Source organism: Chlorocebus sabaeus, chromosome 23 (genome assembly GCF_047675955.1).
Source record: "Chlorocebus sabaeus isolate Y175 chromosome 23, mChlSab1.0.hap1, whole genome shotgun sequence".
Lineage (NCBI taxonomy): Eukaryota > Metazoa > Chordata > Mammalia > Primates > Cercopithecidae > Chlorocebus > Chlorocebus sabaeus.
In genome coordinates, this window is record NC_132926.1 from 28,562,524 (window position 1) to 28,588,322 (window position 25,799).

Sequence of the window (25,799 nt, forward strand, 5' to 3'; positions counted from 1 at the left end):
CAGGTGATCCGCCTGCCTCAGCCTCCCAAAGTGCTGAGATTACAGGCCTGAGCCACTGCACCCAGCATTTTTTGTCTTCGTCGTCTTCTTCTTCTTTTTTTTTCACAAAAGAGGGATACATTGGAGTTAACAGGTCTGAGAACCATTTGAAGCCCTATGTCAAGGCTCCTATTGTTTGTAGTATTTCAGAATTAAATTTTGTGAATTATGGAAAATGAGATGGAAGTCATCTAGTCTCACCTAGTCAAGAAGCCTCTTTAAAGGCAAAAGTGTATCTGGCTATTCCTGAATCACCTCCCACACCCACCCTGAGCCCTTGCTGCTTTCACTACCTGGCCCAAGATAGCATTGAGGCGTTCTGATTCACAGTCCACCACCACCAGTCGCTCCTTTTTCTTCTCCAGGTCCTGAAACAGCATCCGGTATCCCTCCTCTGTGGTTGTCAAAATGTTGACTGCTGTCACCTGCCAGTTCTTCTCGGCAGCTGTGTCCAGGACTTTCTGCAGGACGGATAAGCCTGAAGTTTGGATGATTAGGATAGAGAAATGACAGACAATCAGGATTTGTGGGCACCACCCACTCCCATCAGGCACCTACCTCCCCTGGCTACCCCCAAATCCACTCTTCTGCCAAAATTAGTTCTGGTTTTCTCTGGCTGCAAAAGTCTGAACTCTGTGAGGTCAGGCACTGTGTTTCTGAACATAGTAGATGGTAGAACTAGTGATTAAAAAACACAGTCTAAGGCTCAAATCCAACATATGGCTAAATGACCTTGTGCAGGTTCATTAGCCTCTTCAAACTTTAGTTTCTTCAAAGGTAAAGTGTGGTGTAAATAATGCCCACCTCATAGTGTCATTATGAGGATTAAGTGAGAATGTTTGACACATACCAGAGTCTGATACCTGCAAGGGTTTTATAAATATTAGCAGTTAGTTTTATTGGACACTCAGTAACTGCTTATTAAATGTGCCAACCTAGCAACTAAGTGGTCACCTAATAACTGCTGATCAAATTTGTGAAAGTTCAATATAGTATCTTTAATACCTAATACTTTGTCTCTCACACAGTAGGTGTTTAATATGCATCCTGGGGAGATGGGACCCGTGGCTCATGCCTGTAATCCCAGCACTTTGGGAGGCCAAGGTGGGTGGATCACCTGAGGTCAGGAGTTTGAGACCAGCCTGGCAAACATGGTGAAAACCCATCTCTACTAAATAAAATTATAAAAATTAGCCTGGCATGGTGGTGGGTGCCTGTAATACCAGCAACTTGGTAGGCTGAGGCAGGAGAATTCCTCAAATCTGGGAGGCAGAGGTTACAGTGAGCCCACGTCGTGCCATTGCACTCCAGCCTGGGTGACAAGAGTGAAACTCTGTCTTAACTAACTAACTAACTAACTAACTGACTAAAATGTGTCCTGAATTAAACTACTCTCTTTTGATTTACAGGTAAATGAATAGAGAGGCCACTACTGAATGCTGCTTTGTTTCTTCTTGGAGAATTAGATGGTGTATTAGTTTCCTATTGCTGCTGTAACAAGTTACCACACACTTAGTGGCTTAAAACAACCCAAATGTGCTATCTTACAGTTCTTGAGGTAAGATGCTTGAGATAGGTGTCCTAGGCTAAAATCAAGGTGTCAGCAGGGCTGTGTTGGTGTCTGAAGGTTCTAGGGGAGAATCCACTCTCTTGTCTTTCCAACTTCTAGAGGTTACCTGCATTTCTTGGCATATGGCCCCTTCCATCTTCAAGGACAGTAATGGTGGTCGAGTCTTTCTCACATTCCACCACTCTGACACTGACTCTTCTGACTCCGACTTCCACATTTAAGGACCTTGTGATTACATTGTGTCCCCCCAACATAATCCAGGATAATCACCCTATTAAAGGTCAATAGTTTAGCAACCTCAATCCCATCTGTAACCTTAATTTTCCTTTGCCATGTAACATAGACATATTCTCAGTTTCCAGTGATCACAACATGAACATCTTGGGGGGGAGTGTCATTATTAATTATTCACAGATATTATTTTGATTTTGCATGGATTAATTTTTTGTATGTATGTCATTTCTGACTTTCAGTAACACTGCTAACCTCTTCCACAGTGACCAATATAGTACCTGGCCTCAAGAATCATCTGTAGATTGGTTCTGCTATGCCTCCCTATGTTTGTTTCCTTTTCAGTACAAGTTGTTTGGTGTGTTTGAGATTAACATTTACTGAAAATTTACTGTGTGTCTGGCGCTGTTCTACCGGTTTTAATTCACTTAATCTTTCAAGGTAGATACTATTATTATCCCTATTTTACAGTGTGGAAATTGAGGCTCAGAGAGATTTAGTCATTAGTCCAAGGTCACACAGCTAATAAATGGCAGAGCTCTGAGCTCTGAGTTCTGAGGTAGGTGGAGCTCTTTTGAGAGTGTGGGTGCTTCTGCTGGCCCCAGAGATGATCTCACACAAGCAAAGGTACATTTTTCCAACTTTATTACTTCCAGGCTTCCAGTTTCATTATGCTGCAAAGCTGTCCTGAAATAGACCTCCAAGTGACCCCTGAAGTAGTTGCAGTCTGAGAGGGGAAGTCATCAAAGTGGGGACAGTGAAGGGAAAATCAAAGAAAATAGGGTGTTTCTGGTTTCTTCTTCTGTTGGCTCCTTCCCATCTGAACAATGCTTGCCTAACTGCCTGAAAAATCACTTTCACAAACTGCTCTCCAACTCAAAAGTCTTCTAAGACTCCCTGCAGGCAACCACATCAGTACTGTACTCCTGTCTCACCTTTCAGGCCTTGCATGACCCATTTATTTGTTTACACCAGTAGTGACTAAATTATTACAAGACTATTTAGTATACAGTGGGAAGGTAAGACAGTACAAGACAAACATTACGGGAGTTGGAGAGAGCGCTCCCATCCAGAGAACTGGGGAATAGGGAAAGTGGTATTTGAACAGCCTGCAAAAGAGGAAAAGGATTTACAGATGTAGATTGGAGAAGGGAAGTGCATTCCAGAAAACTGGAATAACATGAGTAAAGACATAGAGAGGAAAAAGTATAGAAAACATTTGGAAAATGTGATGTTAAATTCAAAGGAGGAAGAACTAGAAAGCCCAGAGAAGGATGAAGATTATGATGACGATGAAGATGATCATGATGATGATAACATCTAACACCAGAAAGAATTTTGAGTTTTTACTATGTTGCAGGCACTGAACACTTTGTAGTCATCTCATTCAGTTTCACAAAACCTTTATAAGGTAGAGACTGTTTTTGTCTTCATTATAGACATGAGAAAATGAAGGTATAGAGAATTTTATCCCCATTATACAAATGCTGAAATTGAGGCAGAGAGAGTTCGTCCAAAGTCAAACAACTGGAGAAGACAGAACCTAGGTTTCAGATTCAAATCTGTCTGACTCCAAAGTCTGAGATCCTTTGGCATTGAGTTTGGACTCAGGAGCCATGAAAGCTTGGTGAGCTGTAGAGCGACTTGGTGCATTAAGAGAATTATTCTCAGAATGCGTTTCCAAAATGAATTAGAGGTTACTACTGATAAATGCGTTTCCAAAATGAATTAGAGGTTAGCTACTGATAAATCAGTCAGATTTCTCAGAAATAAAGCATTTTGGATAATTTTCCCACATTTTTCAGGGAAGCAGTGAGGCATCATTCTCCTTTCTGCTGGTAATTTTCTCTCCATCCCTCAAAAGTCTCCCTCCCCTAACCCTTGGCTTACCCCGGTCAGCATCATAAATGTAGACAAATTTCTGCCACTTGTAATGGTCGATGATGCTGATGAGGGCATCCTGCAGTTCAGGGCGCAGCTGAAGGACAAATTGATTGGATGTATCAACGGGAAAGCTCGGCGTAATGAAGCAGACGTGGAGGGCCCCACAGAAGGAGGTCAGCATGTTGACAGTCCTACGTTCATAAAACCCAAAGATGGCATAGACTCCTTTGGAGAACTGGGAACAGACTAGAAGAAGAGAAGAGGAGGATTAATGAATAGAAGACTGCAAAATTGGTCAGATGACTCCAAAATGAATCCATCCACTAGTTCATCCATCCAACCCATCAACTATCCACCCAACCATCATCTATTCATCTACCCATCCAACAAACCAATCCATCCATCAGTCTTTTTGACACATCAGTCTATCCAACTGTCCATCCATCCTACCCATCTAACCATCCCACTCACACATTCACCTGTTCAACACATCCTTCATCTGTGTAAATCCAATTTTATTAGGTATCTATTACAAGCCAGAAGTTGTCATGGTTATTAATTATAGTAGTCATATATATAAGACACTTTCATCTATTACCTTACTTGGTCTCTACAATGACCCTGTTGAGGTTAGAAAGGGATGACTGAGTCATTGTTTTAAAGGGAAGAAACCAAGGCTCAGAAATTTACTGAACATGTTCAAGGTAGCACAGCTAGGACATATGAGTTGAGCAGATATCTTGACTCTTAATCTAATGATCTTTCCCTCACATTGTCTATCAGTTAAAGGCAAAGCATAAAAAGGTGCTACAGGAAGAATCCAGCTATTGCTGCTGATACATGTTTAAGAAAACAAGTGTTGATTTTCCCAGTCTGGCCCTTAACTCTCAGTGTTCGTTTGTCTGCTAATGCTCATTTTGTGCTTGTACATCTTGCTAGCTGATTTTCAGACCCCCCAGTGTATCAGTCATAGTAATAGCTTAGCTGTGAGAACATACCCACAAGATCGATTCTGTAGGATCCCAGTGCAGTTACCAATCCTGGTTTGCGGTTGATTACACTTCTAGTTAAAATATAATGCTAAAAAGACCAAGGTCATGGGATTAAACTCCAAGTCAGTCAGCTCCTAAACTTTGTTTTACTGTATGATATAGGAGGAGAGTTCATAATCTTTGCCCCAGTGAGACCAACCCCAAGGCCATCTTCAGTGCCTAAAAATTGCCCTTCCAAGGTGGATGGTGAGGAAAGTCATTCATCCTTGTCATAAGAAGAGTATTTTAGAGAGCTCTGTGGTCCTTTTACATATATTGGGCTATTTAGTCCTCATCACATCCTTGTGACTTAGGTATTATTATTTTTTTCTTTTAAGATAAAAAAGTTAATGCTATTAGATCCTTTACTCTTTTTTACCATATCACCTGCTTCTAGAACCCCACATTGCCATTGTGTATGGGATCTCAAATTACACTATGCGACCATTGCCCAGAAGGTTTCATGAAATAATAGCCCCACAAGATGCTCCTTAAAAAATAAAAGTCTTCTTTGGTCAACTACAGTTGGGAAGTGGTGCATACTTTGTCCCTGTTTTAGAGTTTCATACTTCACATTTGCTGCATAAAAGATTGTGAGGAATTCTACCCATTTTTATCCCAGATCTTGTCAAATCCATTTGCCTCCCAGACCCGTTTTGGTGAATACTTTAGAAATGTTATTGAAAATCTTTTGGGCCATGCGCAGTAAAGAATGCAATTAAGCAGTGGTACCTAATTGTCTACTGCGAGTCTCCGTTTTCCATTAGTCCCTAGAGATAATGGGCTTTAAAGGTCATAATCTCTTAAAGATTGCAGCTAAACCATATAACACATCTGTCCTACTCCTACTGAAAACCAGCATACCATCTGCAGGAAACCTGGCAGGTGATCATTAACATCTGCTTGCGTACTTCTAGTTACTGAGATTCTGGTTTCACATAATTCCTGCTCTTGACCCACTCTATAGACCTGGTATCTGAAGGTGGTGTTCATGGCCTTGAGCTTTATGACATTTGGTTTTCAGTGACAAAATCAATTCTCTACCCAGAAGCCAGAGAGATCTTATTTAAACAATAAAGACAAAACAAACAAAACACATTGTTCTTCCTCCTTGTGCAAATCCACTCAAAGTTTTCCCTTTGCACACAGGAAAAGCCTCAACATCTGACCATCACACAGAGCGTGAATAGCCTGCTCCTCTGACTTCACCTACCTTATACCCCTCTTCTACTCGCTGCCTGCTGTAGCCACACTGGCTTTCACTCTGTTCCTCTGGACTCCGAGCTCATTCTTCTTGGGAGACTCTGCATCAGCTGCTCCCCTCCTGCCTGCAATGCTCTTCCCTTACCTCTTTGCAAACATCACTCCTTTGTAGCAGTTGTGCCTCAGCGCAAATCTCACCTCTCTGTATAGATCTTGCTTCATTACCTCTTCTAAATAGTGACCTCTCATCAGTCTGTATCACATCACTCTTATTTCCCATCCTTTAATTATTTTATCTAAAATAATTGTCTTGGTTTATTTGCATGTACGTGTGGCTGTTTGGGTCATTGTGAATTCCCTGAAAATAAGGACATGCTTGTTTGTGCCCAAAAGCCAGCAGGGAGTCTGGGACATGGTAGACGCTTAATAAATATTTGATGAATAAAAGAATGATGAGTGCTTGATGAGGGCATACGACCTGCAGTAGGGGCAGAGGAGGAGCTGAACCCAAACAGAGATGACTGTGGGTTCACCCTGAACCACTTGCTCCCCTGCCTGGGTTGTTGTCTTCTAAGGTAGCCATTAACCCTCTGCCATTCACACTATTTTCTCCTCCACCCTAATGAGGACACTCCATGTATCCACAACCCACAATAGGCACCGTCTTTAAATGTCTATTGTAATAACTAGAATCAAGATTTCTATAAATGTGATTTATGTACTAGGAAGCATACATCGTGTATTATTCTCCCAGTGTTAAATACAGATTTGTCAAAATGCACAATCAATCTTCCAGGGTGAAGTGTATTTGGGGAGCACATAAACTCCATTAAAATATTATAATATGCTCTCTACAGTATTTTTTGGATCTCTTCTCTCCCCTTGCTGCAATAAAATATTATCCTGCAGGATATAAATCTTATGATCCAGATCTATTCCCTCATGTCATCTACTTGGTTTCACACATTTAGTTGGGTCTCTGGGGCCCTCATGGATGGTGTTTCTCGCTAGGACTTCAGAAGTGAAGTAGGAAAGGGTGAGATGGGGGTGGACGAAATGGGGGCAGACACAACAAATCCTTAGACACACAGGAGGCCGGGACATTTCCCCCTTCAAATTATCTCCTTGTTTTCCCCTTCTGCAAACATGTCTTACCTTAAACAGAGTGCTTTATCCTCTAAGGCTAAGAGGGTGCATTTACCCACTACTCCCTAAAAGAGCATGGCTTGGAGGTAGCCTGGCCTGGATTTACCTGAGTTAACCCTGACTCCCAGAGTTGCTCAGTGCCTGACTGTCAGGCCATTTTTACACTTCAGCCAAACCTAAGCAACAGCAGAGAGACAGAGGAAGAAAAAGAAAGAGAGAGAGAGAGAGAGAGAAAGAGACAGATAGACCCTATAGGTCCAAGGCCTGTGGGAGAATGCAGTCATTGGTTAAATGTTGATACATATAATTAGTAGTTGTGAGGTATTATATCTACTTTGAATCTGTCACAACCAATATTCAATCAGAAGAGATAACAAGGTTCTGTAGACAAAGTACTAGGCTGGCTGTCTGAAGACCTGGACAATTCTCTTTTTGGTTTTATCATTACAGTACTTGTATGTAATGATACTTGTATGACTTTAAGTAAATCCTACGCTCTCCTGGACCTCAGCTTTCCCATCTGTGAAATGATTGTTTGATCTCTGTAATGTTTAATGTCCCTTCAGACTCTGACATTCTAGAGTCTAGTCTAATTGATTGGAAAATGTTTACTGATTCGACAACACTTTAGTTATTTAGTCAAATTTTAACAACCCTCAGTGCACTTTTTCAAATCCAGTAAGCAAGTAAGTCTCTGAGTTCTTGGATTCCCTTGTAACAAAATCCTGGAAGCCTGCACTAACTGTTCCCCTCCTGCCTGCAACCAGCTTTTCTTACCTCTTTGCAAAGATCACTCCTTTGCAGGAGTTGTGTCTCAGCCCAAATCTCACTTTCCTGAAAAGATTTACCTTCGTTTCTTCTTCTAAATAGATGCATTTGGAGTCTTAAGAGTTAAGACACAACTTTTAACCTGCTATGTGAATAAGTTATCCAGTACAGAGATGAAAGGAGGCAGACTAGAAAGGTAGCCAGAGATGGAGCCTACATTGTCAGATATGATGAGTAGGAGAGAAGAGATGGGGCATTTTTCAGAATCAGAACTCCGTGCATATTGGGTTAATGTATAGACTTCCATCATGTTGCTGGGATGAAATGTAGTGTTCACCGCTTAGAAAGCATTGGGATATTAGTGTTCTCTTTCTTTCTTCTTCTTCTTTTTGCTTTTTTTTTTTGAAACAGGGTCTAACTGTGTCACCTGGGCTAGAGTGCAGTGGTGCCATCATGGCTCACTGAAGCTCCAAACTGTAGAGATGGGATCTCATTATGTTGTGCAGGCTGGTCTTGAACTGCTGGCCTCAAGTGATCCTCCCATCTCAGCCTCTTAAAGTGCTGGGATTGCAGGCGTGAGCCACTGTGCCTGGCCTGTAATGCTTTCTGATTGTAATAATTGAGAGCTGATACTTCAACACCTGCCAAGTGCCAGACACTGTGCCAAGGACATTTCCCTACATTAACTCCTTTCATTCCTTGAGGTGGGTTTCAAGTTGGAGAAGTGAGGTCCAGAACCAGCACAAGGCAAGCTGAGATATGACCTTTACCAGTATGACTGCAGAACTTGAGCCCTTAATGTCTGTGATATGTCGTGGATGTTTGAAAACATCTTGGGACATGGGTCAGCTTCAGTTTCTGGAAAATCCTCTCATGTAGCACGCTGCCTTCCCCTGATGCCAGATAAAGAGGCATTACTACATTAGAATCTATTGAACTATAAGCAAATAAAATTGAGTGGTATGTTTGATTTATTCCTGTCTCATCCCTGGGAAGTCTATACACATACACACCTATTCTTCGGTCCATCTATCAATCCACCCACCATTTGACACCCAGCATCTGGCACTTGTGAAGACACTATGTTAGGCAATGGAGATACAATGGTAAACCAGCCCATCCCCAACCACTTTGGGACTCTCACTTTAACAATGGGAGAGACTGACAACTATGTAGGCAATGGCAATTCAGTCTACACGCTATGTTAAGGAAGAGTTCAGCAGGCAGGGACACCTAACCCCAGCCTTTGGGGACCTCAAAGAAAGCTTCCAAGAGGAAGTGCCAGTTTTGACGCTGAAAGGTAAGGAGGAATCATCCAGGAGAGGGGTTTTGGTACAGTTACATGTGCATAAAGAGTATCATATACGGGTAGAAGGAACAGCAACAGCAAAGGCCTGGCAGAGATAGAGAGAGCATTCAGGGAACCCTGCCAGAGTGTCAGATTCTGAGGGCCCTGCCTCCAAGAAACTCTGCAGCAGAGTGTGTCCAACAATCAGAGTGAGTAAAAAATGAGGCCAGGAATTCCCTCTTGGGGAGGCAGGAGGGCAGGAACCAGTAAGGGCAGGAAAACCCACACACTGCACGACGCGGGCTGTCCAATTCCATTCTCAGCTCACTCAAACCTCTTTGATAATCACTCCTGGTTAGGGCACCATCCACTTAGTATCAATAAATCTCCCAGCCCTGGGCACTGGCCCTGACAGCTCTCTCCCAGGGAGGGAACTCCTGGCATTAGCAACTCCTTTTTTATTGTTACTTCATTTAAGATCTCTCACGCTGACATTTCTCCTTGGATCCTGGCTCCAGTCCCTGGGAATGTGGCAGCCTTATTGTAAATAGCAGATAATGAGGTGACAGGACAGCTTCATTTTAGGGGAGGGAGATCAAAAGTATGTGTGAATGGGAGGACTTTCAGGCACTCATTCCCCTCCCAGAATAATTCTATCCTTATTGATGGGAATCACATTCTTGATCATCAGACTCTAATTTTGTGACATCAAATGATGTGCTTTATTTCCATCACTCAGAGGACAATAAGAGTGCCTGTTCATCCTTTCTTATACTCTCTCGCATCCTAGATATAATGCTGACATGCAAAGAATTACCATAATAGATATAAATCATCCCCAAGCCCTCTAACCAATATCACATTTACTTAGGATTCTGTGACACATCTAGGGCGTCTATCACTTACTCGATAAAATGTTATCATTTGTTTAGTAAATTCAACAACTATTTATTGGCACCAGAAACTAATATTGTCAGAAAATTGGGGTACCACAGTAACACAAGACAGACATGTTTTCTACCTTCGCAGAGCTTAAGCAAGAGTTCAGTGAGTTTTACATTAAGGAAAATAAAGGGTGATTTGAGAGTAATAAAGAGATCAGCCACAGCATAAATAATCATAACTGCTATAATAGCCAGTGTTAACTGAATCCTTAGCAGAGGCCAGGCACAGTGTTAAGCACCTTGTTCCTGTATCCAGGTAGAGGGACCACTTTATCCAAAGCACCTAGATGAGAGAGAAGGGGACAACAGAGAAACTCAAGAAACACCAGTATGACTGGGGTTGGGGTATGGTACAGAGTTGGAGGTGGGTGGGGACTAGGTTGCCAAGGGCCTTGCCCAGTCTGGAGAAGTTAAGTCATTGCATCATGTATCAATGTAGCATTTCACTTTGGTTTCAGATTCGTCTCAGCCTCCCAAGAACTCTCTTCATCCAGGCCCTGATGCCCAGCTGGAAGATGGCTACAAAAGGAGATGTGGAAGAAGAGCCATCCTCCTAGGTCAGATTTGTGTATTTATTATTAAGCAGGGGTCTTAACTACTAGGCACTGGAAACCATTGAGATGTGGTACCGCATATGAGGCTAACAATTAGAACAAGGCTGGGCTCACTGGTTCTGGAATTTAGACTCACCTTGTGGGCTGACATATGTAGCCAAGGGCACAGGGCCAGGGCAAGCAGACTGATCAACTGGAGCTTTCCTTGTAAAATTCTTCAGGTGCCTGACATGATTGTGGAGAAGTAAGTGCAAAGAAGCACGTCTGTGAACAAGCCCCTTCTCCTCTCTGGGCTGCATTTTCCCTGTCTGGACAATGGAGTTGAAACTAAATCAGTGTTTCTCAAACATTTTTTTGTTTTGGTGAAGTACCTATAATAGAACTTTTGTACTCATTGGGGATGTGTAGTCCTACAAATGGAAATTTTCTGTTTCTTCTCTCTATCTTTCTTCTATCTAACCATTCACCCATCCAACAAGAGTTTGCTAAGCATGTAGTGGATGATAGGCAGCAAGCTGGTGCTGGGGTTATATATCACTGGATAAAAAGACAAGTCCCTGCTCTCTTGGAGCTTAGGCTCTAGAGAATAAGAGAGAGGACATATGAATAAAAAAGGCCACTTTGGATGCTGCGAATGTTACAAAGAAAATAAAATGGGATGATGTGAGAGAGACTGGCAGGACTATTTTAGACAGATGGTCATGGAGACCTCTCTGTGTCACTAGCATTGGAGCTGAAAAATGAACCCTAAGAAGGAGCTAGCCAGGCTAAAGGCTAAATAAACAGTCTCAGGAAGAAGGAATGGAACAGAGGCTCTGAATGAGGTTCAGGAACAAGACTGAAGAGCTTGAGAGACAGAAGGCCCATGTGGACAAGGTATAGGGGGAAAGGAGGAAAGCAATAGAGATGAAGGTGAGGAGAAAGAGATCACATAGCTCTCTGAGTAAAACTGAGCTCCTCTACGGTATCCACCACTTCACGTGTGGCATGGGTGCCTGGAGAGCCCTAGCACATCACTTTGGCCTAAGAGGGTCAGTCCTAGCTGGTCTCACAAGACCTTTCCTCTCTTACATCCCATAGCTCAAGTCCATGGATGAGAGACAATGGAAGGGAAGGTTGTCGTGACTCAGTGGTATAACCTAGGAAATGGGAACGGGAACATCTGACTTAAGTGTAATGGCACGACAAACATGGGATGCTCAGTGAGTTCACTGAGCTGCAGCATAGACGTGACTTTTTGGTTGTTTCTCGGCTGTAGGCTCTGGGCCTACACTCATGCCCCTGCTCCAGCCTGCACAGGCCTCCTGCCTCTTGCTTTCTTTCTTTTCAGATCCTTTCCATTCTTTAAAAGTTCAGATCAAATGCCGTCTCCTTCGTAAAGACCCTTACGCCTCCCTAATCCTAGCTATAAACTGAAAGTCTCCACCTATCTTTTAAATGTACCTAGAAATGTGTGCGTCTTATCAATTTTTATCTAACATCCATGCTTTATTAGTTTAAGTTCTGTAATTTGTAAGAACAGAATGTTGAAAGGATATGAGGAAGCCCAGCTGAAAAAGTGTCTCATATAAGACAGAAACTGCAGCAGCTCTAGAAATCTAGATGTCAACAATTCATGGACAGTCTCTTTAGAGTCTCACCATTGCTCCAGTCATTTGCGATAACTGTTTATACAGTTCAAGACTAGCCTTGCTTAGGCATGGGCCACCCCTGGGTCAAGGGAAGCAGAACAACTATCTACGTTACTAAGCTACCAGCCAAGTTACTAGCCAGAAGAAAATTAAGGTGCTGTGAACAGAGAGGAGATGCATGCTGGGCATATCAAGCCAACAGATGTCTACTAAATGTCTGATTGCAGTATTTCATAAATTAGAGCCCAAAATCACGTTAGGAGCTCCATAAATGTCCACAAATGTGTTAGGAACTACATACATCTAAACACTGAGTATTAAATAAGCATCTATGTCTAACTCATTCCTTATTGTCTTTCCCCTGTGGGCTAGACACTGTGGAATAGAGTGGTGAATAAGACAGATGATGCCTTTGCTCTCATAAAGCTTATATTATTCTTCATATCCCTTTGAAGGATCCCCATAATGACTACACAATATTTTTGGTACATGAGTGAATATAAGAATAAATGAATGAATGTGAGTCATTTACCTATTTTAATACAGGGATACTAAGGTGACCCATCTTTCTTTCATGGCATGTCTTACACCGAATGAATTGATTAATTTATTTTATATTATCAAGTAACTTTTTGTGTATTTATGCCTTTTCACCTGAAATTGAGATGTAAGCTCCCTTGAAGGAAGAGGTTCTCCAAATCCTCATTTATTCTGCTAATATAATGAACAATAACTCATACAGAGCTAGGTAGGGAATAACCAAAATTGCATGATGCTGTTACTTGTTTCATATTCTTCTAAATTAGGCTGCCCATCTAGCATCCACAGGTCTGGAAGATACGTAATACTTCCCTGTGCTTCAGTCCCCTGAACTTGATCACTCCCTGTTAGCTTAGGCCAACAGAGAATGAGAGCTGTGCTCTTGGGCTGGCACTCAAACCCCGCCAACCTTAATGTATTCCACCCACAACACCCAGTCTCCTCAGCCATTTCTCCCCAGGCAAGAAGATTTACATCCCATTACAGAACTCAACCCTGAAGATGTTGAATGGATTCAAAATGAGGGCATTTTCACCCCATATAGCAAACTCCTTAGCATCACTGTGTACCCATGTGTTATTATGAGAAGAGGATCTTTCAGGGATGGTCCATAGAGTGACTCAACGTGTATGACCTTGATCTATCACTCCACCTAAGAGCAGTCATAGAGTCATGGATTGTTAGTACAGAAAGGTACCTGGCCTTGAAGGACTATTGGCCTAGAAAAAAGCCTAGACAGCTGTCTAAACAACTCCATTTTAAAGTGTATTTAATTTACATGTGCCTGGAGTATGCAAAACCTGGTGTCCAGAGCATTACTAGTGATAAGTAGAGCCTCCTACCTCACACGATATTGGCATAGTAGTCACCCCCAACTACCCATTTGTTCTGAGAAGCTAGTACTACTTAGAAAAATACCATTCTTCTTCTTCTTTATTATTGTAGTTATATCACCTATTGAGTGTTTACTATGTTCCAAATTCTATTCTTGGCACTTCACATGCATTTTATCACTTACTCTTCACAATAACCCTCTAATTTCTTTTTCCTATTTCATGCATGAGAAAGCTGAAGTTCAGGGAGATTAATTAATCTTCTCCGAGTCATTCATGTGGTGAGTGGCAGAACTGGGATATAAATAATGTTCTGTCCTACTCCATGGCCTGTGCCCTAAACCATGCTACTCCATCCCCTGAGAGTCCATCAACACAAACCAGAGCTTTCATTCTTTGGATAATAATAACAGCCAACACTGAGCACTCACTATGTGCCAAATACTAACCTAAGTGCCTTACATGAATACTCGTTTAATGCTAATTTGATAGCACAGGTTGGGGATGCAATGGTTATTTTTATTTCATAGAGAGAAAACTGAGGCTAATTAACTTGCACAAGGTAATATAGCCATTAAGTAGAAGATTCAGAATCCAAACACAGGCATTCCGACTTCAGAGTCCTCACTTTGCTCTTCTATGCCAGGTGTAGGCAAACTTTTTCTGCAAAAAGCCAAATAGCAAATATCTTAGGTTCTGTGGGCCATACGGTCTCTGCTGCACTACTCAATGCTACTTTTATAGCATGAAGGCAGCTAAAGACAATATGTAAGCAAATGAGTGTGGCTGTGTTTCAATAAAACTTTATTTAGAAAATCTGGCATTGGGCTGGGTTTGGCCTGTGGGCTGTAGTTTGTAAACTCCTACCCTACACTATTCTGCTGCTAGATAGCAAGGATGATATGCTGACAATTTGGGAGAGGTAATCATAACTTATAATGTATTATATAATTTTTCAATCTCTTACATTAATTTTCTGTTGTGAATACTCAGTAAGGTAGACAGGACAGGAAGGATGACCTTTAAACCCATGAACAGATGAGGAGCCAAGGGTCATGCAAGGATGGACACAGGTGCGAGCCTACGTATTCCTTTTCCACTTGTGGTTCTTTCATGGTGACTCTGGGTGCTCTTAAGAAGAGTAAGGGAAAGGAACCCTGACAGGACCAGAGTTGTGGTTGAGATCCCAGTTTCACTGAAGACCACTGCTTGCTGATGTATGTACAAGACTCAACGGGACTGTGAAGCTCACAGATAGAGTGCAACTAACATGTTGGAACAAGGACAGAAATTCTGAGTTCTAGGCTTCCTCTTCTTAGCACTGGCCAGCTTTGGAGGCTATGTCACTGCTCCATGGCTAAAAGCCACTCTGATGAGATGACAGAGGAGACCCCAGTCTTGAGAGGGCAGGTGTTCTCAGAGGTTCATTCAAAAAGTGGATATGTACCGAGGGACTCACAACATTGTGGATGGACCCTTTGGGGCCAAGACTTCACCACATGTGGTGACTCACCACGAATGCTGGGCCAGGGGCTCAGTCTGGAACTGGGGTGAAGAGCTCTGTTTGAAATAAGGGATCTGAGACTTGGGGTCTGAGCCTTGGGTCAACAAGGCTTATTCTTGGGTTAGGCTCAGGGGCTATGGTAAAGGCTACAGTCCAAGGCTGGAGTGAGTGTTCACTCAGTCTCATCTGGGGTTAGGAGGTGGGATTCACTAAAGAGTCCTGTTAGGGAGTACATCTACCTAACTCTGTGTGTGTGCAGTCTTTGTGAACTAGCACATGAACCAATCAAAGCAGAACAAGCAAAAGCAAAGCCATTAGCCAAAGAGAAGTGGGTTGTGGGAGAGATTAGCTTTACAGCTTCCCCTCCTGGCCCAGTCATCTCCGCAATCCCCACAGTCACAAAGCACCTTCTGCTGGTTCATGAATGAACCACTACTGCAAGCAACACCAGGTAAATCATTTATTAAATGAACACAGACTCTTCCTTTGGCTATCTTAATTTCTGTTCCTTGGGTGGGTGGCAGAAAAAAATCTTTTGTTTCTTATTTGCCATTCTTTTCCCATGAAAATCATATATGCAAATAGGTTTTCCTAGGCCAACCAGCAAGCATTCACTGTGATGCATACCCATGAACTTCATCAGCATCTGTCAATCAAGACAAAACTTTACTGAAAGCTACAGAGTACAGCCCGAGGGTGCCGTAAATCAGCAAAATTCATCTTCTAGCTAGGATTTATACACTGAGGAAGTGAAAGGACAAAAAAATGAAGGATAAAATAAAGCTATGGAACATAAGAAGTTCTGCATCTTTAAAACCAAGTGGCAACACCAGAAACTAAGTCCCACTTCATCTATATCTGAATTCACTCCTGACCCATGCCCTCAACTGATTTCTGGAGCTGTGAGCACTAATTAAGTTGAATGATAGACACAGAAGAAAAGCTGAATCATTTTTATTTCTGTTTTTGTAATCTATGGTCTCAGCAAAGCCTGCTGAGAAAACGACATTTGAAACAAATGCTCGGCCAATAGAGTCTTACAATGCACATGTACTTGCCTTTCCTTTTCTGCAGGGGTGTAAGATCAATCAAGAGTCTGCCAATAAGGGCACTTTGAACTCTAAGGCTGTGAGTTCTGACCCGGCCTATCTCCCACCACATCTGCTTCCAGGCCATGCCCCCTCTGCCTGGGCCTCATGCTGGTCTTTCTCTTACCTTTCAGGACAGTCCCAGCTGTCTTGCCTTGAGGCTTTTGCACAAGCTGTTATCTCCTAGCAAGCTCTTCCAGCCCTCTTTAAGTGACTGACCCCTTCTCATTCTTCAGATCTCAGCTTAAAATGTTCTCTCTTCATAGAGGCCTTCTCTAAAATATATAACCTACTCTTTTATTCTCTATTGCAGTACCTTGTTTCTTTCCATCATACTTTATCTCTATCTTTAATTATGTTGTTTACCTTTTGGTTTATTTGTTTAATTTCATCTCCTTGATTAGGGGAAGAATCATGTTTATTTTACTTATCACTATTGTCCTAGCATCTACCACAGTGCCTGGCACATGGGAGGCATTGAAACATGTTTGCTGAATGGAATAAATGCGTAAATCACCAAGTAAGCTGCAGGTTCTTTATATGACCTTAGTCATTTCTCCTCTTTGGGAGTTGTTTCCTCATAAGTAAAATAAGTGAGATTTAATTAGCTCTAACACTCTTTCACCTCCCTAACTTACACATTTTCTTATTTACCATTTTACAGAAGGAGGAATGGAGGCATGACAACCAACAGCACATGCTGCCCAGCCTAGGGACCAAAACTCAGGCCTCCCGGACAATTTCAACCACTGAGACTTTAGCAAAAGCTCAGCTGCCTTCTCTGCCAAGATGCTCCTCACCACCCAGTATTTAGTTCCCTTTGTACCAACATTTGAATCACTTTTCAAAGTTTCTCAAAACGTGGCAGGACATAGCTCCTGCTAAGTAACAGAATTCCGGAAGACATTTGGAGAAAAAAATGCATTTCTCACTATCCTGGAGTGTTCTCTTTGTATATCCCTGCTAAAATTAAGAGTTCCAGGAAAAAGACTGGGATTCAAATTAATTCTAGAGGAAACAGTAAGCAAGGAAGAAGGGAGGATAAGGCACAGGAACACGTATACTATGAAATTGGGGGAAGCATTTGAGGAAAGAATGAAAATGAAGCAAATGTACCAGTTTTCCTGCTTTTGCATAACTTGCTTACAGATGGATCCATGAGCGGGAGCCTCCCTGCCCCTGATTCACTCTCCAGCCTCATTCTTAACAGTTTGCCAATCACCTGAGGCCCCACCCACATAGTTGCATAAGAACCATTTCCTTCTAGGCCTGCATACTTCTGCATATCCTCCTCAAAAATGCCCCAGTGCACCTGGAAAACTTCTACAGATCCTTCAAGACCCCAGCCAGATGTTGACTCCAGTGGAAAGCTTTCCAATTCTTTCAGAATAAATTCATTACTTCCTCCTCTAAGGCGCTAATATACTTTCTGTCTTAGCACGTATCTTGATATTCTATATTTTCACATTTTCATATCTATCTTCTTCATCAGACTGTGAACTTCTGTAGGACAGGGCCGGGTCTAATCTATTTCGAAAGTTTCAGGGCCTGTCCCTGACCCTGACATAGTAGACGTTCAATAACGGTTTATTGAATATGTATTGGTTTGCTCACCTGTGACATGAGGACCATACTATCTGCCTTACCTGCTGTGAGGATCGAATGAAGGAATAAGCTTACCAAAGTCCTAGATACATGTGAGCCATCCTTTTATTTAAACTGCACAGCCCAAATATGAGGTGGGCCGCACGGGATATTATTATTGTCCTTTTCCAGATGAGCTTCCAAGGGTTAAGTTGCTTGCTCTGAGTAGCACAGCCAATAACTATCAATCTCGAAAAAGAAAACCCAGCTGCCTGACTTTTGGTAGGATTTTCTCCCCCATCAGATCACAGACGCCTTTCAAAAATTAGCTGTAAGTTTGGTCATGCTGATTGACTGGCTGAAGAAAACATGGATGCAGGTCCCTCTAAAGATGTCACAAATGTATTTACAATGCCCACTTTACATCCCCATTCTCACCCTGGCCTAGGGCTCTGCCACTGCTCACCTGTTGCTGCAGACTTACTGTACTTTATCACTGACCGTTGTCACTTTAATTCATCCCTGCCTCCACCTTGCCCACTTTCTCTTTTTCCATCCTCATCCATCCTTCCCCTAGCAGCCAGGTAGCTCTTGTGAAAATGGAAATCACATCCTGTCAAAACAGATCCCCTCAATCCCTTATGCTTTCTCATCATGCTTTGAATAAAGTCTCAACTCCTTTGCATGTCCTCTGAGAATCTGCACTGTCTAAGCCCTGTTGACCTGAACAACCTCATCACTTCCCTTTCCCTCATCTGCTGCTTCTGCAGCATACCATGGCCTCCCCTGATGCTGTTCTCACTGCCCAAAACTCGTCTCTCCCACTGTTGCTTGGCCGGCTTCTTCTTATCTTGTAAGGACCACCTTAAGCAGGTCATCTTGCTGTTCTCGGTCACAACATTTAGTTCGTGTCCTTCACAGAACTTTACTCAAGTCCTAATTACAGTTGAAGCCCTCTTAACTGATGCAATGTGGATGGTGATTAGATTATTTGAAAAAGGCAAGATGGCCGAATAGGAACAGCTCCAGTCTCCAACTCCCAGCGCGACCGACACAGAAGACCGGCGATTTCTGCATTTTCAACTGAGGTACTGGGTTCATCTCACTGGGGAGTGCCAGACGATCGGTGCTGGTCAGCTGCTGCAGCCCGACCAGCGAGAGCTGAAGCAGGGCGAGGCATTGCCTCACCTGGAAAGCGCAAGGGGGAAGGGAATCCCTTTTCCTAGCCAGGGGAACTGAGACACACAACACCTGGAAAATCGGGTAACTCCCACCCCAATACTGCGCTTTAAGCAGACAGGCACACCAGGAGATCATATCCCACACCTGGCCGGGAGTGGCCCACACCCACGGAGCCTCCCTCATTGCTAGCACAGCAGTCTGTGATCTACCGGCAAGGCAGCAGCGAGGCTGGGAGAGGGGCGCCCGCCATTGCTGAGGCTTAAGTAGGTAAACAAAGCTGCTGGGAAGCTCGAACTGGGTGGAGCTCACAGCAGCTCAAGGAAACCTGCCTGTCTCTGTAGACTCCACCTCTGGGGACAGGGCACAGTAAATAATAACAAACGCAGCAGCTCTGCAGACGCAAACGACTCTGTCTGACAGCTTTGAAGAGAGCAGTGGATCTCCCAACACGGAGGTTGAGATCTGAGAAGGGACACACTCCCTGCTCAAGTGGGTCCCTGACCCCTGAGTAGCCTAACTGGGAGACATCCCCCACTAGGGGCAGTCTGACACCCCACACCTCACAGGGTGGAGTACACCCCTGAGAGGAAGCTTCCAAAGCAAGAATCAGACAGGTACACTCGCTGTTCAGAAATATTCGATCTTCTGCAGCCTCTGCTGCTGATACCCAGGCAAACAGGGTCTGGAGTGGACCTCAAGCAATCTCCTACAGCTACAACCTACAGCTGAGGATCCTGACTGTTAGAAGGAAAGCTATCAAACAGGAAGGACACCTACACCAAAACCCCATCAGTACATCACCATCATCAAAAACCAGAGGCAGATAAAACCACAAAGATGGGGAAAAAGCAGGGCAGAAAAGCTGGAAATTCAAAAAATAAGAGCGCATCTCCCCCGGCAAAGGAGCGCAGCTCATCGCCAGCAACGGATCAAAGCTGGACGGAGAATGACTTCGACGAGATGAGAGAAGAAGGCTTCAGTCCATCAAATTTCTCAGAGCTAAAGGAGGAATTACGTACCCAGCGCAAAGAAACTAAAAATCTTGAAAAAAAAGTGGAAGAATTGATGGCTAGAGTAATTAATGCAGAGAAGCTCACAAACGAAATGAAAGAGACGAAAACCATGGCACGAGAAATACGTGACAAATGCACAAGCTTCAGTAACCGTCTCGATCAACTGGAAGAAAGAATGTCAGCGATGGAGGATCAAATGAATGAAATGAAGCGAGAAGAGAAACCAAAAGAAAAAAGAAGAAAAAGAAATGAACAAAGCCTGCAAGAAGTATGGGATTATGTAAAAAGACCAAATCTACGTCTGATTGGGGTGCCTGAAAGTGAGGGGGAAAATGGAACCAAGTTGGAAAACACTCTTCAGGATATCATCCAGGAGAACTTCCCCAACCTAGTAGGGCAGGCCAACATTCAAATCCAGGAAATACAGAGAACGCCACAAAGATACTCCTCGAGAAGAGCAACTCCAAGACACATAATTGCCAGATTCACCAAAGTTGAAATGAAGGAAAAAATCTTAAGGGCAGCCAGAGAGAAAGGTCGGGTTACCCACAAAGGGAAGCCCATCAGACTAACAGCAGATCTCTCGGCAGAAACTCTTCAAGCCAGAAGAGAGTGGGGGCCAATATTCAACATTCTTAAAGAAAAGAATTTTAAACCCAGAATTTTATATCCAGCCAAACTAAGTTTCATAAGTGAAGGAGAAATAAAATCCTTTACAGATAAGCAAATGCTTAGAGATTTTGTCACCACTAGGCCTGCCTTACAAGAGACCCTGAAGGAAGCACTAAACATGGAAAGGAACAACCGGTACCAGCCATTGCAAAAACATGCCAAAATGTAAAGACCATCAAGGCTAGGAAGAAACTGCATCAACTAATGAGCAAAATAACCAGTTAATATCATAATGGCAGGATCAAGTTCACACATAACAATCTTAACCTTAAATGTAAATGGACTAAATGCTCCAATTAAAAGACACAGACTGGCAAACTGGATAAAGAGTCAAGACCCATCAGTCTGCTGTATTCAGGAGACCCATCTCACACGCAGAGACATACATAGGCTCAAAATAAAGGGATGGAGGAAGATTTACCAAGCAAATGGAGAACACAAAAAAGCGGGGGTTGCAATACTAGTCTCTGATAAAACAGACTTTAAACCATCAAAGATCAAAAGAGACAAAGAAGGACATTACATAATGGTAAAGGGATCAATTCAACAGGAAGAGCTAACTATCCTAAATATATATGCACCCAATACAGGAGCACCCAGATTCATAAAGCAAGTCCTTAGAGACTTACAAAGAGACTTAGACTCCCATACAATAATAATGGGAGACTTCAACACTCCACTGTCAACATTAGACAGATCAACGAGACAGAAAGTTAACAAGGATATCCAGGAATTGAACTCATCTCTGCAGCAAGCAGACCTAATAGACATCTATAGAACTCTCCACCCCAAATCAACAGAATATACATTCTTCTCAGCACCACATCGTACTTACTCCAAAATTGACCACGTAATCGGAAGTAAAGCACTCCTCAGCAAATGTACAAGAACAGAAATTATAACAAACTGTCTCTCAGACCACAGTGCAATCAAATTAGAACTCAGGACTAAGAAACTCAATCAAAACCGCTCAACTACATGGAAACTGAACAACCTGCTCCTGAATGACTACTGGGTACATAACGAAATGAAGGCAGAAATAAAGATGTTCTTTGAAACCAATGAGAACAAAGATACAACATACCAGAATCTCTGGGACACATTTAAAGCAGTGTGTAGAGGGAAATTTATAGCACTAAATGCCCACAAGAGAAAGCAGGAAGGATCTAAAATTGACACTCTAACATCGCAATTAAAAGAACTAGAGAAGCAAGAGCAAACACATTCGAAAGCTAGCAGAAGGCAAGAAATAACTAAGATCAGAGCAGAACTGAAGGAGATAGAGACACAAAAAACCCTCCAAAAAATCAATGAATCCAGGAGTTGGTTTTTTGAAAAGATCAACAAAATTGACAGACCACTAGCAAGACTAATAAAGAAGAAAAGAGAGAAGAATCAAATCGACGCAATTAAAAATGATAAAGGGGATATCACCACCGACCCCACAGAAATACAAACTACCATCAGAGAATACTATAAACACCTCTACGCAAATAAACTGGAAAATCTAGAAGAAATGGATAATTTCCTGGACACTTACACTCTTCCAAGACTAAACTAGGAAGAAGTTGAATCCCTGAATAGACCAATAGTAGGCTCTGAAATTGAGGCAATAATTAATAGCCTACCAACCAAAAAAAGTCCAGGACCAGATGGATTCACAGCTGAATTCTACCAGAGGTACAAGGAGGAGCTGGTACCATTCCTTCTGAAACTATTCCAATCAATAGAAAAAGAGGGAATCCTCCCTAACTCATTTTATGAGGCCAACATCATCCTGATACCAAAGCCTGGCAGAGACACAACAAAAAAAGAGAATTTTAGAGCAATATCCCTGATGAACATCGATGCAAAAATCCTCAATAAAATACTGGCAAACCGGATTCAGCAACACATCAAAAAGCTTATCCACCATGATCAAGTGGGCTTCATCCCTGGGATGCAAGGCTGGTTCAACATTCGCAAATCAATAAACATAATCCAGCATATAAACAGAACCAAAGACAAGAACCACATCATTATCTCAATAGATGCAGAAAAGGCTTTTGACAAAATTCAACAGCCCTTCATGCTAAAAACGCTCAATAAATTCGGTATTGATGGAACGTACCTCAAAATCATAAGAGCTATTTATGACAAACCCACAGCCAATATCATACTGAATGGGCAAAAACTGGAAAAATTCCCTTTGAAAACTGGCACAAGACAGGGATGCCCTCTCTCACCACTCCTATTCAACATAGTGTTGGAAGTTCTGGCTAGGGCAATCAGGCAAGAGAAAGAAATCAAGGGGATTCAGTTAGGAAAAGAAGAAGTCAAATTGTCCCTGTTTGCAGACGACATGATTGTATATTTAGAAAACCCCATTGTCTCAGCCCAAAATCTCCTTAAGCTGATCAGCAACTTCAGCAAAGTCTCAGGATACAAAATTAATGTGCAAAAATCACAAGCATTCTTATACACCAGTGACAGTCAAACAGAGAGCCAAATCAGGAATGAACTTCCATTCACAATTGCTTCAAAGAGAATAAAATACCTAGGAATCCAACTTACAAGGGATGTAAAGGACCTCTTCAAGGAGAACTACAAACCACTGCTCAGTGAAATCAAAGAGGACACAAACAAATGGAAGAACATACCATGCTCATGGATAGGAAGAATCAATATCGTGAAAATGGCCATACTGCCCAAGGTAATTTATAGATTCAATGCCATCCCCATCAAGCTACCAATGAGCTTCTTCACAGAATTGGAAAAAACTGCTTTAAAGTTCATATGGAACCAAAAAAGAGCCCGCATCTCCAAGACAATCCTAAGTCAAAAGAACAAAGCTGGAGGCATCACGCTACCTGACTTCAAACTATACTACAAGGCTACAGTAACCAAAACAGCATGGTACTGGTACCAAAACAGAGATATAGACCAATGGAACAGAACAGAGTCCTCAGAAATAATACCACACATCTACAGCCATCTGATCTTTGACAAACCTGAGAGAAACAAGAAATGGGGAAAGGATTCCCTATTTAATAAATGGTGCTGGGAAAACTGGCTAGCCATAAGTAGAAAGCTGAAACTGGATCCTTTCCTTACTCCTTATACGAAAATTAATTCAAGATGGATTAGAGACTTAAATGTTAGACCTAATACCATAAAAATCCTAGAGGAAAACCTAGGTAGTACCATTCAGGACATAGGCATGGGCAAAGACTTCATGTCTAAAACACCAAAAGCAACGGCAGTAAAAGCCAAAATTGACAAATGGGATCTCATCAAACTAAAGAGCTTCTGCACAGCAAAAGAAACTACCATCAGAGTGAGCAGGCAACCTACAGAATGGGAGAAAATTTTTGCAATCTACTCATCTGACAAAGGGCTAACATCCAGAACCTACAAAGAACTCAAACAAATTTACAAGAAAAAAACAAACAACCCCATCCAAAAGTGGGCAAAGGATATGAACAGACATTTCTCAAAAGAAGACATTCATACAGCCAACAGACACATGAAAAAATGCTCATCATCACTGGCCATCAGAGAAATGCAAATCAAAACCACAATGAGATACCATCTCACACCAGTTAGAATGGCGATCATTAAAAAGTCAGGAAACAACAGGTGCTGGAGAGGATGTGGAGAAATAGGAACACTTTTACACTGTTGGTGGGAGTGTAAACTAGTTCAACCATTATGGAAAACAGTATGGCGATTCCTCAAGGATCTAGAACTAGATGTACCATATGACCCAGCCATCCCATTACTGGGTATATACCCAAAGGATTATAAATTATGCTGCTATAAGGACACATGCACACGTATGTTTATTGCAGCACTATTCACAATAGCAAAGACTTGGAATCAACCCAAATGTCCATCAGTGACAGATTGGATTAAGAAAATGTGGCACATATACACCATGGAATACTATGCAGCCATAAAAAAGGATGAGTTTGTGTCCTTTGTAGGGACATGGATGCAGCTGGAAACCATCATTCTTAGCAAACTATCACAAGAACAGAAAACCAAACACCGCATGTTCTCACTCGTAGGTGGGAACTGAACAATGAGATCACTTGGACTCGGGAAGGGGAACATCACACACCGGGGCCTATCATGGGGAGGGGGGAGGGGGGAGGGATTGCATTGGGAGTTATACCTGATGTAAATGACGAGTTGATGGGTGCAGCACACCAACATGGCACAAGTATACATATGTAGCAAACCTGCACGTTGTGCACATGTACCCTACAACTTGAAGTTTAATAATAATAAATAAATTAAAAAAAAAAAAAAAAGAAAAAGATACACACACAAAAAAAAACTTAAAACACTGTGAAGCACATGTATTGATCAATATTTTGATATCAGGAACTTGAAGGCACTTACAAATATAAGATCAGATTTTTTCCGTGCATTTCCCCAATCTTAGAGTCATCTCTCTGATACCTAATATTACAATGATTTTAGTGATTCATCCAAGAGACTTTCAAAAGTATTTAGTTTGAAAAAATACTTCCTTTTGCACTCATATTTCACTAGTTCACATAATTTTAATTGTCCAAATATAATAAAAACACAGAAATATAAACAGCTTTGAAAACAAACAGAATTGATTCTTGATTCTAGTATGCCACCAGCAAAGTTGATACGAGCAGAAATATGAGTTGATCAGAGAAGAGGCTACTGACCAGGAGCTTTTGACTCACCAGGGGCATGAGTGGGAGTCTTTAGAGAGAGTGTGAAGAATGCGGTGAATCCAAAGAGATGGTTGAAGGGATAATACTGCATCTAATCATTTATTAGCTTGTTGATTATCTAGTTGTTTGCCTTTTAGGACAAATTTGTGAGGGTAGAGCCTCTTTCTCATTTCTCAGCATATCTATCTGGTGTACAACACAGTCTTTGCCATTGAGAGATACAACCAATGTCAAGTAAATGAGTAAACAAGAGAGTGGACTGTTTCTCTCCTTAAATGAACAGATTTTGTTTCCTCATCTGTAAGAGAACAGACATGGACTATGCACACACAGTTATTTCCAGATCCAAATGGCGTTACCATTAACAGGACATGTTTCTCTTTTCCTCCATAGGTTC

General features: G+C 42.1%; 1 protein-coding gene across 4 annotated transcripts in view; it reads right to left on the minus strand.

The window, feature by feature from the left end:
* The window catches only part of GRIA1 (glutamate ionotropic receptor AMPA type subunit 1), a 327,528-nt gene that overhangs the window by 160,241 nt on the left and 141,488 nt on the right, over positions 1-25,799 (minus strand). For all 4 annotated transcript variants that reach the window (XM_073010569.1, XM_073010568.1, XM_008015072.3 and 1 more), the window contains exons 3-4: positions 3,731-3,970; positions 333-517 (exon numbers count right to left, since the gene is read on the minus strand). In XM_073010569.1, the coding sequence (XP_072866670.1) occupies positions 333-517; positions 3,731-3,970 (425 nt within the window). The remainder of the gene's footprint in view (positions 1-332; positions 518-3,730; positions 3,971-25,799) is intronic.